At 42.3% G+C, this 16,905-nt stretch overlaps 2 protein-coding genes across 2 annotated transcripts in view; one reads left to right on the top strand and one right to left on the bottom strand.

Moving 5' to 3' along the window:
- The window catches only part of UBASH3A (ubiquitin associated and SH3 domain containing A), a 36,209-nt gene extending 33,452 nt beyond the window's left edge, over positions 1-2,757 (bottom strand). The window contains exons 1-2 of the mRNA XM_019528989.1: positions 2,596-2,757; positions 326-379 (exon numbers count right to left, since the gene is read on the bottom strand). Of these exons, the coding sequence (XP_019384534.1) occupies positions 326-379; positions 2,596-2,708 (167 nt within the window). The 5' untranslated portion in view covers positions 2,709-2,757. The remainder of the gene's footprint in view (positions 1-325; positions 380-2,595) is intronic.
- Positions 2,758-5,136: 2,379 nt separating this feature from the next.
- TMPRSS3 (transmembrane protease, serine 3) overlaps positions 5,137-16,905 on the top strand; it is a 36,175-nt gene continuing 24,406 nt past the window's right edge. Inside the window, exons 1-5 of the mRNA XM_019557114.1 lie at positions 5,137-5,154; positions 6,987-7,131; positions 8,604-8,714; positions 10,653-10,769; positions 12,607-12,730. Of these exons, the coding sequence (XP_019412659.1) occupies positions 5,137-5,154; positions 6,987-7,131; positions 8,604-8,714; positions 10,653-10,769; positions 12,607-12,730 (515 nt within the window). The remainder of the gene's footprint in view (positions 5,155-6,986; positions 7,132-8,603; positions 8,715-10,652; positions 10,770-12,606; positions 12,731-16,905) is intronic.

Below are 16,905 nucleotides of genomic sequence, written 5' to 3'. Positions count from 1 at the left end.
TTAACAATTTCCTCTAAAATCTGCAGTCATCATTCAGTTCCGTGATAGTAAAGCTTGCTTGTGTCTGGGAAAGTGGGTTCGCTATACTCAAGTTATCTCGTGGTTTGGAAACAAAGAACCCATTTCTCAGAAGCAAAAACTGATCTTGCTTTACACTGCATGGTGTACAAATATCCTTATGCTCAGGAGGGACCTGATCAGACAAAGCTAATATCCCTTTTTCCATAAAGTAGAATACAGATGAGCTGAGGTTTAGTTTAGTTTTACCATGATGTCTACTAAATCCAAATTCAGTGTGGGAAACAAGTTAAATAACAACACTTACCATTTTGTAGCATCTTCTATTGTCTTTCGTCCAGTAGCAGCCAAAGCTTTTTGCCTAGGAGAAAAAAAGTGGAGATTTGCCATGAGAAAAGAATAGCTGCAAGTCAAATAAACATCCTTTGTATTCTGGAAGCTCTTCCTTGATACAAAGGCTTAGTGTACAGGTTTACTTAGGAATGTGTTGTCAAAATGCATACACACTGTATAAATATGTTTGCTCCACACATAAGGCAAGTGTATTATTAGAGAAAGGCCCAAATATAAACCTCAGGACCAAACCCCTATTACTACAGAGGGCCAAATCAAAACCTTAGATCAAAATGTGCTTACCTGTGGGATTTAGAAATCCAGATCCAAAATTTCCCAGTCGGACTTAGTGTTTGAATTCAACCTATTAAAGAGTTAGATTTGAGCCATAGGTTCAGCAGCAAACCCAGATCCAGATCAGAAGTTGCATTCTGAATTCTTTCTAACATATAACTACTCCTCCCTGGTACCAACTCAATTTGTAACAGAGCTGCTCTAAACAGCCTGGCATGGTCCTACATACGCAGAAGCTTTTGAGACCAAGAGCTGAGTTTTCACGACCAGTTTGGAAATGGAATTTGTGTATTTGAGCTCCTAGAAGTGACCTGCAGATTCCTTGGAAAGACGGGGGAAGCAGACATTGACTCCTGTTTCTTTTGCAGCATCTAAGTTTTCATGAAGTCAATATTTTTTGTATCATTTAATTCTATTTCATTCCAATTATTATACTTGCAGCAAGGGTCTGGTATCTGAGCACCTTCCAGCAGTGCCTTAAAACAACATAACTAGTATTTGCCTGATTTTTGCCTTCTTTCTATCTTCTCTTCTACAAGTGGGAAATTATATATGAGTTTGTAAAAAATGAAAAATAAAACAATTAAATGTTTCCAATGCATGAGAGATCGGGCCTCTTTATTCATGAGTGCTCAATATGGCTACAACATAACCTCAGAATCTTTCCCTTCAAGCTTCTCCCATTTCACTGTGGACATTGATCCCATCATTCCTTCCTGCAACTCAGGTCTCCAACCTGTGCACCATCTTCAACTCAGCCCCATCTCAGAAGCCTTACATTCAGCATGTGTCTAAATCCTGCTCATTTTTTTTCTTACTAACATCTCCATCTTACTAACACCTCACATTCAAGCTTTCCTTATCTCATGCCTTCCCTATGGCCATTTTTTCCTCTGGACTGAACAAATGTAATTCTGCCTCATTCAAATCATTCAAAATCCTGCTGCACGCAGCAGTTTCCGGGCTCATTTGACAATGTCTACCCTGCAGTTGCTTAAATACTAGTGTACCAGCAGACTTTGGCAACCCACACTGAGCTCCGTGCTGTTCTGGGTAGACTGCTACCCAATATACTGTACCTAAACTAGCTAGTTTAAAGCTAGGTTGAGTATCTCTACACTACACTAATGTCACTTTTGTAAGTGCAGTGCAGATATACCCTCTCTTTCTATTCTTCCACTGGTTCTCCTTTCACCATGACATCAAGCAGAAGCTACTCTATTCACTTTTAGGACTTCATGGCTGAACTTCACAGTATCTTACCTTTTTCCACCAGTCACCATTGACTTGATTTCTCCTTATACTCTACTGATGGCCCTAGTCTTTATCTCCCATGTGTTAATGTTACAACAAGCACATTTGTGCTTCATGCCATTCTACCCCTCAGCTTTGGGGTAAAGCACATGCATTATCTTTCACCCCTCTTCTGTTTGTTTTTTAAACTTCAACCTAAATTAAGAAGGAATTTTAAAAAATTATAGAATAGGCTTACAGAGGTATTATTAAGTAAGAGGGCTTAGTCTTTTGAAAAGTATAGTCTCTAGTTTTTACATGGTAAGAAGTCTTTGCCAGGTCCTCATACTCAAGATAGGAAAAAAAGTACCTTCAGCTTTAACTGCATTACAAAAAGTGATGAACACAAGCAGTTACTTTGAAGTGACTCTATGAGAGAGCACAATGTATGTAAAATGTTTAGCATGTCTTAAAATCTCTCCACCCAAAAAGCAAATAGTTTAGGGATACTGTATTAAACATACAAAATTGGATTCTCTTGAGGATAAAATCAATACCTTTATACTGTTGCAGAAGCCCAAAGAAACAAACCCAGTCCATAAACACCTATTGGCAAGCGTGCCTTTTCTCTCTGTGAAAAACACAAGCTATCCATGTTCAAATTTTCACAAGAACCTGCTTTTAATATAATCAAGGTAGCTTAAACATATAACTCACACGGTATGTACAGGGAATCCCATGGATAAGAGATGTTCCACGATAGAGCAGGTGCCTCTATTTTTTACTTTGTTTGCAACTTTTGCATACAGCTGTGCTTCAGCCACCGCCATCTCTTCTACTCTTCCTGTGAATATATGTTCAGTGCAGTCAGAATTTAGGAGGGGGTAGGACAGAGAGAGAAAGAGAGAGAGGGAGAAAGAGAAAGAGAAAAAGGAGATGGAGGTAGCTACGATGAGAAACCTCAAAACCCTTGTGATCTTTCTGACAAAAGCTGATATCCTGTTTTGTAGCATGTTACTCTTTAGATTTTTATTTTAGGTGGTTGTTAAAAAGCAAGACGTATATTCTGCTGCAGATTGTAGCAGAACATAACTAACAGCACACGTACAGACCACAGCATAGCATGCAGTCATTACAAGTTTGCTAGTAGCAAGGGCCTCAACATCCCTCCTTCAGAACTTCACTTTAAATCCACTCCAGATGGTCAAAGACTTTGTGAGTGTGATTGCTAACAAGGGATGGTTATTTAGTGTGTTGCACAAAATCAGCTGGTTCTCTGAGTCTGGATCTTTGTGGACAGATTCCCGTATCTGCAAAATTGTGCGTGCCCACCCAAATTCTGCATCTGCAAAATTACTATCACAGCCAGCACCCTTGTGAGGCATCCTCAGCAAAACCACCAGGAACAGAATTACTGTGCAGGATGAAATGTATATTCTCTGCCAGAAGTGGCCTCCGGAGACCAGTTTTGAAGCACACAGAGGTAGCTCAAGGAGATTTCTCATTCCACCATCTCTGCTATTCTCATTGTGATATGATTAAATAATGTCATTAGAATGACATACTAGATCATTCAGAGTGCCAGATTCTCTAGTATATCCAGCATACAGTGAACTTAACATGGCTAGAGGTCTGCCTTGAACTCCCGATGTTAGAGGGAAATCTTCACTGACTCTCTCTGTGGCCTGTACTGTTGCATTCTTGCTGTAAGGGGAGGCATGATTGAACACTATGAGGATGTGGGAGGGAAATGGGGTTGTTAATGGACAGAAAGGGACATGGCTGAGCACAAATATACCTGAGCCTATTGACGTCTAAGGGGCCTTATGTCTATGACATAAATTCCCTCCCTATTAGGGAAGCTTTAACTTAAGTTTGTGGAGGCAGTGAATCAGAGAGCTGTGACCAGCTTTCTAACCACTTCTTCTCAGACATAGTGGGGAGCCCAGGTCTCCCAAAACCAAACAGGCTGCCACTGAGGACCATAACCTCTCCCAGTGCCATGAGGAAAAGACTGGAGTATTAGACACCACCGTTGGGAAACAAACGGCTTCAGACAAAATAAGCACTTCTTTGATCCCTGGCTCAAGCTGGGGCCAAAGTGAACATGTTTGGCCATCCAAAATATTCCAAAATAAATTTGTTTTTATTTCTTTATTCATCTTTTTTTCCAATGACTCTATATATCCTTATTTCAGTGAGGTTCAAAGCAAAAGTGCCAAAAACATGGTAGGAAGGGGTATTCTTGTCACAACCATGATGTGACAAGGAGCACGAAATAACAGAAATACGGTCCAACATCCTGCTCTTGTGGCATTTGAATTTGTTTTGCACAGTCAAGAGGTCCAAAGAAGACTCCTTTGAAACACTGGAAATTCTCTCATTGCTGGTAAATTCCACTACTCTTCTCTCAAAGCTTAGCATTTTCTCTGTAACAGCTCTTATTGCTGTCTTAGTTTCTTTTAAACTTTTTTTTCAAATCACTTGCACATACCAGCATGGATCTTTTGCTTCCTTCATCCCTTTCTACCCCCTTAATGGATCTAAACAAGATCACGGCTATAGTCTTGTCCTGAACACACACTCTCATTCCAGCTGCTCCTCAAGCTCCTTAATGTAAAGTAGGTAATACTGTATTGCCTCACTGATGGATATGCATGATTTTTAGAATTACGATGGTGGAAATCCTCCCCTAGTTAAAGTGTGGGTCTCTTTTGCGAGTGTATCCTTGCCATATAACTGGTGGCTATAGTAAGCACAACCCAGTTTCTAAAGAGCAGTGTAACCAGGCAAAGAGCCTAATTTTCAAAACTAATTAGCTTTATGGGGCCTGCCCTGCAGCGTGTTCACCTGAGCCCACAAATGCTGGCAGATATTTTTTTCCAGCTTCTCTACCTATAAAAAAAGGAACAAGCAAGCACACCTGTGACTTTACCTTTGCAGAGGTTCCTCAGTGAGGGCATCATGAGTTTGCAAATACCACAATATTACCTTACCCTATTATACTAATTAAAAGGGTTGCTGACTTTTTTACCTTTCCGCTCTCCGTAGCCATGCCATCATCCTAGGCTATCCGATACCTGTGAACAGGTTGAATTACACGGTGTACAGTAATAATGTCATTTGCTACAAACGATTGAGCTGGCAGTTTGGGATGGCTCAATAAAAACATTTCCAGAGCAGACTGCCTTAGCAACAGCTGGATTTCCATTTGGTTTACTTTTACAATGAAAAGAGAAAATATTTTTGCTTTTAACCATGACTTCTCAGGAAGAGGTAAGTAAAATCACAAAAGAAGGCAAAGCTCTTGAAATAATTTTCTAACATTTCTCCATGGAAGATCGTAGATCCAAAGGCTGATTTATTTCCAGAGCAACATCATATGCGCCATTTATTGTTTTCTGTGTATTTGGAAACTATTTGTAGTACAATACTCTCTTTTCTTATTTCTGCCCTAAAAGCAGCAAGTTTATATAAAACTATTAAAAAAAAAAGACACCCCCCCCCAACTCTGGAAATAATTCGTTAGCATGAATGTGATAAAATGAAGGAATGAAAACTGTGCCATTTTTATAAATATTTGCTAAAAGGTGAAAATAAAAATATGTTGCCTAAAACTGTTGTCAGGGATGAACTATTAATTTGAGCCCAACCACACAAATATCATTGGTGGTTTTATAATCTGCTAGTTCCATTGTCTGCAAAGTACTGACTCCCAAGTTACAGAAGCATGAGTTAATGGAAAACTAGATCCCACTGCATAACTCACTGTGTTCAAAACCAGAAGCAGAAAATATGTGTCAAATACCCACGTGCTAATTTTAAATGTGAATGTTATTTACTCAGAATAATGTCTTAGCAATTTGGATTCCAGTTGGTAGTGTGCACAGAACAGGCAGAGATGCTTCTGAATAAAGTTTAATGGTGCAGATCGGAGCAGGCTCAGCAGTTTCTCATATAACATACTTTCTTTTATGTGCTAACAATTAAAAAGCGTCTTGTGGAAAATTCTTTGACATTTAAAGGAGAACATCTTGGTTTGGTGAATAAATTACTGTAAATTGCTGTGGTTATAGACACACAAGAAACTTTTTGCTTTGGTAATTTTCTGATTAAAGTGCAACTTTACAAGTTGCTTTATGTCAAAGGTTCCCAAACTTTTTCTTAATGGGTACACACTTCCTGATTTACCAGCTGCATGCGTATAAATATACCCTTTATATTTTAACCCTTTGAATGCCAAGATTATAATGAAAATTAAATCTGCCATTACACAATTTCTCCTGCATACCCCCCAAAGATGTCTTGTGTATTCCCCAGAGGTATGCATGCACATATTACAGTTTGGGAACTGCTGCTTTATGTTTTTACTCTTACTGAAATCAATGGCAATCGTGGGGTGCTCATAGACATATACATGAGGTTCTTGCCATTTTACAGGCTGAAGTTAAACAGGGAAACAGGGAAGCCTTGAAAGTACCCATGGGTTCATTTTGTAAGGTCTATACTTGGTAGCCATGAGACAAGAAGACATACAAAGAACTAGAACTCTTGGTTCCAAAATGATACCTTTTATTAGACCAACTGGGAAATCGCAAGAAAACTGTCCTTTTCTGCAAGCTTTCAGGATCCAAGTTCCTTTGTCAGGCTCTGGGAAAAGTACAGATGGTACAAGGTGGTAAAAACTTCCCATAGGTAGGAAATAAACTTCATTTTTGCACAGAGGGAGCTGAAGATGGAAGGCTGTCCCTCTGGGTCCATGAGAGTGTCTTTGTGAGCTGTGCTGAGTAGCTTGTTGATGTGTAGATTTTATTTTATTTAGATCCGATGTGTAGAAAATTCTACCTGATCTACACATCAAAGGCCTTGGATACTGAAAGCTTGCAGAAAAGGACAATTTCTTGCTATTTCCCAGTTGATCTAATAAAAGGTATCAGTTTGGAACCAAGAGTTCCAGTTTTTATATGCCTTTTTATAAGGGCTATTCATTCAGAAGGCTGGCAAAGATGGAAAGCTTCAACAGAAAATATTAGTAAAAAGGCATTGGGGTTTGTAACGCTGGCATGAGCAATGTGTTTTAAAAATGCCGTTGTTCTTTGTTGATGCAGGAACAGGTGACAAATCCCAACACTGGAAATCTTGAAGTTATGTCTGTTACAGAAGATGAATTGTCAGCAGCTGAACTTTGTTTTCCTTGCAAAAAATTCTTCAGCATACCACAAGCAAAAGTAGACCCTAGTGCAGAGGAAGAAGGTAGGGAATCTGCACATTCCTTACCCCTTTTGATGTTTAGAGCTTATACATTTCTTCTTCCTTGCAAACCTGTACTTACCCATTCATTTGAGGTGAGCCTATTTTGGAAACAAGTGAGAAAAATATCACCAACTTTTTCAGCATATGAGTGGGTGATGACATTTTGTGCCTGGGCAACTGTGTAACATTTATGCAAGACTGGATTATTCTAACAGGTTTATATATAGAATGGACTATTTCCTTCCTTCTCCAGTTATGACACTGCTTTCAGTGTTTTATATGAATCCTTTCATGCCTGGTAATCCTAGCTTTTAGGCAAATACAAATGTAGCAGAATGCGTTGTGTGTAGCAAACTGCATAATTTGGTTACATTGCACAGGATTAATCTCACTTTCAAAGAAATTGAGAGTCATGTCAGTCTGGATTCAGTTTCACAGCATCTGAGAAAGTAGGCGTATCCTACAAAAGCTTATGCCTTTCTGAACGAGTTAGTTTCTTGAAGAGTGTCACCAAAATGTTAAGGATCAAATGCATGCTGCATTTTCTACAGATGGTTTTCCTTCCTAACTGTAACTAGTAGAGCTCCCTCACATCCAGCTTCCTAGGCTTTTAATTTTTCTGACTGCAGTTCATACTGAGTACATCTACACATACAACTAAGGCAACTGAATATACTCCAGCTCAATCTGAGGAGAAAACTAATCTCAATGTCATTGTCTACATGTGCATTTAAGTGCAGTAATTTACTGCACTGCTGGATACCACTTGTATCTGACGGGACAATCTGGCAGCACAGTAAATTAGTTTACTGTGCCCTAATTGCTGCACGTAGGTAGACGGTGATGCTTTATTGCATAACAAATTAGTCTGCTGCACAGTAAAGCATTTTGTGTAGATGCGCCCACTGTTGCCACCAGAAATGGTGGCACCGAGTAAGTATCAGAAGCACTACACTGGTGCCATAAAAAGTCAGAAGACCTTAAAAAACAACAAAAGTGGTTAAAACTTTGCTCGCTTTCAATCAGCTTATTTTATTAGTCCATCTGAGTTTTGTAAACTCTTCTAAAATTGGGGATTTTCTGTTCTTACAGTCCAGTCCTTCAGAGTCAGAGAGAGATGTTTTAAGCACCTACTTTTATATTCCAGGAAAGCAATAAGGTTTAGAACACAAGGTTTGAGCTGATTTGAGCTTGGCCAAACTGTCAGATGCAAATCCCTTAAAGGCAAAGAGCCTCTTTCCTTCAATTCCAGCCAGCTTTGGAATTGGGCCACCAGGCCTAACCACCACTTGCATGGTTCTGAATGCTCTCGGTTCCTTGTACGGTGTAATCCATGCATCAGACCATATTATAAAATGAATACACCAGTCACTGCTTCTGTCTGTTTTAACTTTCAAGAAATATTTTCCACTGAAAATCCAAGCTTTAGTTTGTGGAAGCTTCTGTTTCTGATTTTTCTCTTTGGTTTCTAGGAGATATCCAATCAACTTCAAAGTGCCATCTTTTAGTCCCATTAAGGTTTCTTCCATATATCCTTGTTTTATTACTTGTAGTAACTCTAGCAGTTGCCATTGGCCTGGGTGGTGAGTACAATTAGTTATTTATTAGGTTCTCAATTAACTATTCAAACACTTAATTTTTCATGAACCTTTTGCTGAGGATGGAATTAAGCTGCCACCATGGTTCATTTACTGAAGTAAAAAATTCGGTTGGTGTGATGACTTTAAATTGTATTTACCTGTATGAATAAAATAGATCTGGCACCAAGGAGACAGATCATTGCCATAGTACACACATATCAGACTGGGGAACTTGAAACAGGAAAGGATCTTCAAGACAAATTCTGTAACTGAAGACATGCCATTTTAAAAACACAATCCACAGTGATTCCATATGACACCCATTCATAATACATATAAGTACCCTACATACTAAAGAGAGAGAGAGAGACTGGAGGTGGCGTCAGACGCTAAATGTCATATTTTTGCCCTTTTCTCTCCTATCCATACTAACAAATAATATTTGTATGTTCAAGTACTCAAATGGGCTGTCTCTGTCCCCATACAAACAAGAGGTACTAGGAGAGGGGAGTGGGGGATTGACAGAATGAGCTTAGTGGTAACCATAAGCTGATCCAGGATTTACTAAAGTTGCAGAACACCATCCCTCAGGCCATAGGGGGATGGGGGTGATGTGTGGCTGGAGCCCATGGGTTAGTGGTGGACAGTGAGGAGTTAAGCAATCACATTAAAGGGAGGACTAAGCCTCTAATCTTTCCACTGCCCTCCACTGACACTGCTCCTGCTGCTGTCTCTAGCTTTTCTGGGGGTGGGAGGAGGGCCAAGAGTTGCTCCTGCCCTGATCCAGCCTGGGGCTGTGGGGAGCAGCTACAGGGGTTCCTCCTTCCAGCGCCTGCTCCCTGCCTCCGCTTTCCCCTGTAGCCTTCACTGGATGGGAGCTGGTGCTGGAAGGAAGAACCTGCACACACCATTGCTGCTGGCCCCACCTGAGTTAGGCTCCCCAGGTAGCCACTCCTTGTAGTGTGGGGAGGAGCAGCTCCCTGCCTGTGTCAGCCAGGGGCAGTAACAGCAGCGCACAAGTTCCTCCTTTGAGTGCCTGCTCCAGGCTAGTGGGGGATGCTGTGGCGGGAACAGGTAGGGAGCAGGGGCTGGAGGCAGGAACCTGTGTGCCCTGTTCCTTGCCAAGTCTGGCACCCTGCGCAGCTGCAGCTTGTAGCCGAAGTAAGGCAGGGACTGCTCTGGGGCTCCCTCTGCACCAGGATCACCTGGGGACAGTGGTGGCAATAGTGGAAGCACAATGCTTCTGTACCAGCCCTGGATCTACCCCAGTGGCAACAGAAAGGCCACTGGCACACTTCCATAAGCACAGTCTGTTGATGCTACAGCAGCACTTGTATGGCCCCAAATTAAACAGAGTTACAAGGTTGAGATATACAGCTCAAGAAACAACCCTGCACTGCAGCATTTAGGACAGTGGTTCTGAACCAGGGGTACAAGTACCCCCAGGAGGTACGTGAAGCCTCATCAGGGGGTACGTGAGATATATATTTCGTACGTTGTCTAACGCAGGTTGAAGGGCCTAAAAATTAATTTCCCATTGAAAGGGGGTACATGAAGTCTCACTCTGAGATGAAAGGGTACATCGACTGAAAAAGATTCAGAACCACTGATTTAGGAGGTTCTCCTTTGGTTGCTGAGGAAGATTCAGTCATCTAGACCCATTTACTCCCTAGAGTAAAATATAAACTGAAGCTTAGAGAAGCTGCAAAACAGCCAAAACAGACAGCAATGCTGCTTCACTGTGGGTGTCATTACTAATGGATAAGCCTAACCGCATTATGTAACAACCTCCAGATTGTATTTCACACATTCCTAAAATACAGGGGTTGTCTTTGCATTAGCATGTCAGAAATGTGGCTATATAATTAAATTATGTGGAAACACTTTAAAGACCCCCCTACATTAATATCCCATTGTGTTCATATTGGTGTGTTTAACCAGTCCAGTACAACTGCATTGGGAAGTTTCGATGTGGATCATCTTTTAAGTGTATCCAGCCCTCAGCCAGGTGTGATGGTGTCTATAACTGTAAAGATGGAGAGGACGAGTACAGATGTGGTAATTTGTATTTTGTTATGATTTCTTCTATCGCATCTTTGCACAAAGTATTGGGTATGTTATAGCAAAATGTAGGCTAGATTTGGTATGTTATGGCAAGATTATAGCTATAAAGGCTCCAAGAAGACAAGAGAGAGATTGATGAAAAGTTCAAGACATAGCTTTAGATGTAAAATCTTGCCAGTGAACTAATTTACATTTGTTCATAGAACAATCTGGATCATAGATTAATATGGCTAGTGATATTTGATTAGCATTTGCCTTTGATAAGCATTTCCATAATAAAAATCTAGATGCTCTTTGGATATCAATTTATTATCATTGCATTACCATTTATATAGAAGAGTCTGTACATTCATGGTACTATGTGACTACTACTTAATTAGTCAGGCTACACTGTTTTGTGGGCATGGATATGCATGGTGTCATCCCAAGGGTCAAAGGGAGGTTGATTGGAGCCAAACAGGGAGAGCTCAGCAAAATAGACCTTGATGTCTCCAGGGTGTAATGTGCACTCTGATTTCCAAGTCTGTTCTCTTAGCAACTGCTGGCACAACACCCTCATTTGAACCAGCTCCTTCCTGTGCTGCTTTCAACAACTGAAGGGAAATTCAGACTCTCCTCCCCTCACTTTTTTGGCAGGAAGGAGGAGGAGGGTTGATCTTCTAAAAGACATACTTTTACATTTCTATCCTGTCCCTGATGTTTAGTTTGCTAATGATCTCAAACTCTGAGCTGTTCAAACAGTTTAAGAAAAGTTTTGTCCTGAACATTTTTCAGCAGCAAGAGTTGCTTCAGCAGGACAGATTAATCTGAATGTTTGGGAGCTAGAGGGTCCTGCCCTGCTCCACATGTGGATCTCTCCCCTGACCTAAAAAATGTGATGAAGTATTTCTCTGCTCTGCTCTGTTTCCCATGTGAACCCTGTCCCCGCACCTCACCTATGGCTCTGTGCCCAGAGAGCTTCCCTGAGCATAGGGCAGGGCTGGGGATAGGAGTGGGTGAAACATGGAAGATATTGTATCTTACATCAGCATCCCTTGATCTGACTTCCCCATAGAAGTCTGAGCAGGAAGCAAAACAACCCCAAGCTTCATTATCCCTGGGGCCTCTCTGCCTCTGCTGCTAAGCAGCCATAAAGGGGCCAACCTCCACAGAAGCATTGCTCCTACAGGGGCTCTGCTGTTTGATGGGAAATGGCCAGAAGTGCAACAAGTCCTTAGAAGGTGAATTACAACTTTCAGTTCTGCATCATCCTTTCCCCTCATCATCTGCTGAATCCCTCCTATCTGCGAACAGTGCAAAATCCGCAGAGGAATCCTTGAAGGACTAGACTTGAGATGCTGATTGGGTGTGTCAAACCCTACATCCCCCTGACTATGCCATGCTGCTAGTGCAGCACCAATTGAAAGTAGCTGAGACCTCCAGTGCTAATGTTAGGTAAACGACTTCTCCAGTGTTACATCTCCCACTGGTTTCAACTAGCATAAGCTTGTTCAGACTTCTTAATGTCAGGCAAGTAATCTCTGTATTACAGCTGGAATTCCAGCAAAGACTTTCCTAACCTGTGTCCCCTTAGGCGGGAACATGCCAAGTACTGCACTAATCAAACTGCACTAATAGAGTTGCAGCCCTCTGATCCATTATTAGGTAGTGAAAGAGGTGGGGAAAAGGTGATTCAAAGGAATAAATATTCAAAAGAGCCAAGTAAGGAAAACTGAATGAAACAAGAGATACAAGACCTGTAGCAAAGTGCTCATACAGTTTTGTAAATGGTGAATTCTCAGTGGTTTTTATTAACTATTTATGGGTGCTTTTCTTCTTCTGAATTTCCCAGTCAGGCTGAGTGGGAGGAATGCAGTGCTTCAGGTATTCACTACTGGTTTCTGGAGGACTGTCTGCTCCGATGACTGGAAAGAAGCCTATGGAAATGCTACATGTAAACACTTAGGTTTCTCAAGGTACTGAAAAAGAATGTGGGGATGTCTAAGCGGCACTATAAACCTCAGAGTCTTTAGTTCTTTAAAGTTTCTGATTAAGCTTTGTGCTAAGATGGTATTTAAAATAAAAATGATATCTAACATCCTAAAATATGATGGGCAGGGGTCATGGGATTGTTCTGTTGACACTGAACATGCAGCAAGCAAGATTTATCTCTGGACCTTCAAGGGTGTGTTCAGTTGGAAGGGATGATTTGAGTACGCCTTACTCAGCCACACCAAATCTGAAACCTAGCAGTGAAGCTCTTCCAGGTGCAACATGTGTGACTGCTCTCAAGGATACCAGAAACTAAGGTCTTGAGAGTACAGACAGAGGGATGGCCCTAGAATGTCTTCAATGCTGCATTTTCTGGTTTGGCATGTACGCATGGGACCAGGCAGACAGAGCCTGCCCAGGAATACCCTTCAATGGACATGCAAGGTTCATGATGTAGACATACGCCATGTCCTAATACTGTACATCTTGGGGCTACAGCTAAATAGTGATAAGGCTAAATCTGCTTTATGGAATTTAGGTTCCTGAACCACACCCTCTTCTTCATAACCAACGCTTTTTCAGAAATGCATCAAGCAATGTGACTATTATCTGTAATATATGGTGTATTTCCCATTCCTGTCTTATTATCACCCCAGTGGGAAAACTGCATATAGATTATTTTTATTAAATCTGCTATAAGCCTGTTTTTCAGGCTTTTTAACCACTAAAAAATGGTTCAGGTCAAGTGAAAAGAGTGTAATTTGTTCTGAAATGAAGTGTTTTGTTTTCAGAGATTTTTAAAAACAAAGAAAAACTGTTATCTTAAGTGGTGGCCCTCTTCCTCATACTCTATAATTCAGTGGGTGGAAGGCTTATCTGGGATCAGGAAGATCTGGGTTTAAATCCCTTCCTGTTCTACTGTCTCAGAGGAAAGCTTAGGTCTTCCACCTCAAAGGTGTTGAGGGAACTGGCCAGGGTTATTGTGGGGCACCTGGCACAGCTTTACGAGCACTCATGGTGCTCTGGCCAGGTGCCAGATGACTGGAAGAAGGCCAGTATGGTCCCCATCTTTAAAAAAGGGAAGAGGGAGGACCCAGGTAACTATAGGCCCATTAGTCTTAGTTCAGTCTTAAGGAAACTCTGAGAAGATGATCAAGGAGCACATCTGTGTGTGGTGGATGTAGTCTTTCTGAAATTCAGCAAGGCCTTTGACACTGTCTCCCACCCCATTCTCATTAAAAAACTAGGTGACTGTGGCATTGATGCCTACATAGTCAGATGGATTGCAAATTGGCTGAAGGGTCGTAGTCAGAGGGTAGTGGTGGACGCGTCTTTTTCGACTTGGAGGGAAGTGGGCAGTGGAGTCCCCCAGGGCTCAGTCCTTGGGCCCGCACTGTTCAATTTCTTTATCAGTGACTTGGACGATGGGGTGAAAAGCAGCCTATTTAAATTTGCTGATGATACCAAGATTTAGGGTGAAGCGGGTATGCTAGTAGGGAAGGACAGATTACAGTAGGACCTGGACAGGTTATAGGGGTGGGCTAACGAAAACAGGATGGGTTTCAAGTACAGGGTGCTGCACTTGGGCAGTAGGAACCAGCAGCACACTTATAACCTGGGAAACTCCCTTCTCAATAGCACAGTGGCAGAAAGAGATCTTGGAGTAATGACTCCAAGGTGAACATGGGCCGACAATGCGAGGTCACGGTCAGTAGGGCTAACTGCATCTTGTTATGCATCCACAGATGCATCTCAAGCAGGGCCATGGAGATGGTCCTCCCCCTCTTTGCAACACTGGTCAGGCCACAGCTGGAGTAATGCATTCAGTTCTGGGCCCCACACTTCAGGAGGGATGTGGACAGCATTGAGATGGTCCAGAGGAGGGCCACCCACATAATCTGGGGACAGCAGGGCAGACCCTACGAAGAGAGGCTATGGGACCTGAACCTTTGCAACAGAAAGCTGAGGGGGGGACCTGGTGGTTATCTATAAACTCACTAAGGGGGACCAGCAGAGTTTGGGAGAGGACTTGTTCCCCCTAGCACCCCCTGGCATAACAAGGAATAACGGCCACAAGTTGTTGGAGAGGAGGTTTAGATTAGACATCCAAAGACACTTCTTCACAGTCAGGGCAGCTAGGATCTGGAACCAACTTCCAAGGGAAGTTGTGCTGGACTCCTACCCAGGGGGTCTTTAAGAAGAGACTTGATGTCTACCTGACTGGGGTCATTTGAGCCCGGTTGTTCTCTCCTGCCCAGGGCAGGGGGTTGGACATGATGATCTACAAGGTCCCTTCTGGACCTACTTTTATGAAGCTAGGAATCTCCCAGGGAATCATTTGGCCTTCAGGCTGTTTTGAGGTAGGTCCTTCAATCTCACCAACAGAAGTTATTCAGTCATTAAGGCAGCAGGGGAGAAAAAAGTGAGAGAATGAATCTACAGTCTAATGGTTAGGGCTCTTTCTTCAGTGGTGAAGTAATTGGCTTCTAGTCCTTTTGCCACTGAATATTTTTTAATTTTATACAAAATAAAAATACCTTAAACAGGCTACCACTCAACAGACCCACCCAATTGCCTGTGGGTTAGGATACGCTCTTGTTAAGTGGGAGATTTGGGTTTAATTCCATGGTCTGAATCAGCGATCTCCCATATCTTGGATTTGTGTCCTGCTATATGGTTATAGGGCATAAGAAAGACAATGTGATTACAACCTCTTTCTACGCTTCCTCAGTTTGGTGTGTAAATAGTGCCTAAGACTCCTTGTAAATTTAGCTGAAAAAAGTTACTTTCAGAAACAGTAAAATGACCTATTTAACCATTTTCAGTTTTTTCACCTTTTATTTTTTTTTCATAGATTTCATAGACATTAGGGATGGAAGGGACCTTGTAAGATCATTGGGCCCAGCCCCCCACCCAAGGGGCAGGAAGTTAGCTAGGGTCAAAGGATCCTAGCAAGACAGCCACCCACATGTTTATTAAAAGTGTTCAGAATAGGTGCTTGCACAACCTCCAGGGGGAGTCTGCTCTAGGCTTCAGCAGCTCAGACAGTAAAGAAGTTTTTCCTTATGTCCAGCCTCAAACAGTTTTGCAGGAGTTTGTGACTGTTGGACCTTGTCATCCCCTTTGGTGCTCTGGTGAACAGGTGTTCCCCCAGATCCTGATGCACACCCCTTATGTACTTATAGGCAGCCACCAGGTCCTCCCTAAGCCTGTGCTTTTCCAGACTGAAGAGTCCCATAACTCACAGCCTCTCTTCATAAGACCTGTTCTCTTGCCCTCTGATCATGCACATGGTTCTCCTCTGGACTGTTTCAAGCTTCTCCACATCCTTCCTAAATTGTGGAGCCCAGAATTGGATGCAGTACTCCAGCTGTGCCCTCACCAAGGCCAAGTACAGCACGAGGATGACATCCTGGGTTTTGCTCGAAATGCATTGGTATATGCAAACCAGAGTTTTGTTTGCTTTGCCAGCTGCAGTATCGCATTGGTGGCTCATGCTCATCTTGGGGTCAATCATGGCCCCCAAGTCTCTTTCAGTCATGGTGCTAGTGAGTGTAGCATTGCTGAGCCTGTAAGTGTGAAGAAGGTTTTTTTCCCCCCTGAGGTGGAGCACCTTGCATTTCTCTGTATTGAATGCCATCAGGTTTTTATCCGCCCACCTTGCAAGCCTATTGAGGTCAGCCTGGATCACCAGCCTATCCTCAAGTGTCGACAGTCTTCCCCAAAGTTTGGTGTCATCAGCAAACTTAGCCAGTCCGCTTGTGACACCAGTGTCCAGATTGTTTATGAAGATATTAAAGAGTACAGGTCCAAGAACAGAGCCTCAGGGGATGCCACTTGTCACCACGTGCCATGTTGATTCAGTTCCATCAACCACCAGTCATCGAACTGTGGAGTAGTTGAGGCTGAAGTTGCCTTATTTTTCCATGAGGATGTCATGGGATACCAGGTCAAAGGCTTTTTTATCATAGAATCATAGAATCATAGAAGTCGGGTTGGAAGGGACCTTGTAGATCTTCAAGGCCGACCCCCCGCCTGGGTGGGAGAAAAAGACTGGACTCAAATGAGTCCAGCCAGGTAGTCATCAAGCCTCTTCTTAAAGATCCCCAGGGTAGGAGCCAGCACCACTTCCCTAGGAAGTTGGTTCCAGCTCCTAGCC

Source organism: Crocodylus porosus, unplaced genomic scaffold (genome assembly GCF_001723895.1).
Source record: "Crocodylus porosus isolate Cpor-Errol unplaced genomic scaffold, CroPor_comp1, whole genome shotgun sequence".
NCBI lineage: Eukaryota > Metazoa > Chordata > Crocodylia > Crocodylidae > Crocodylus > Crocodylus porosus.
The sequence above is the reverse complement of the archived record's forward strand: the minus strand, read 5'-3'. Positions and strand labels throughout refer to the sequence as shown.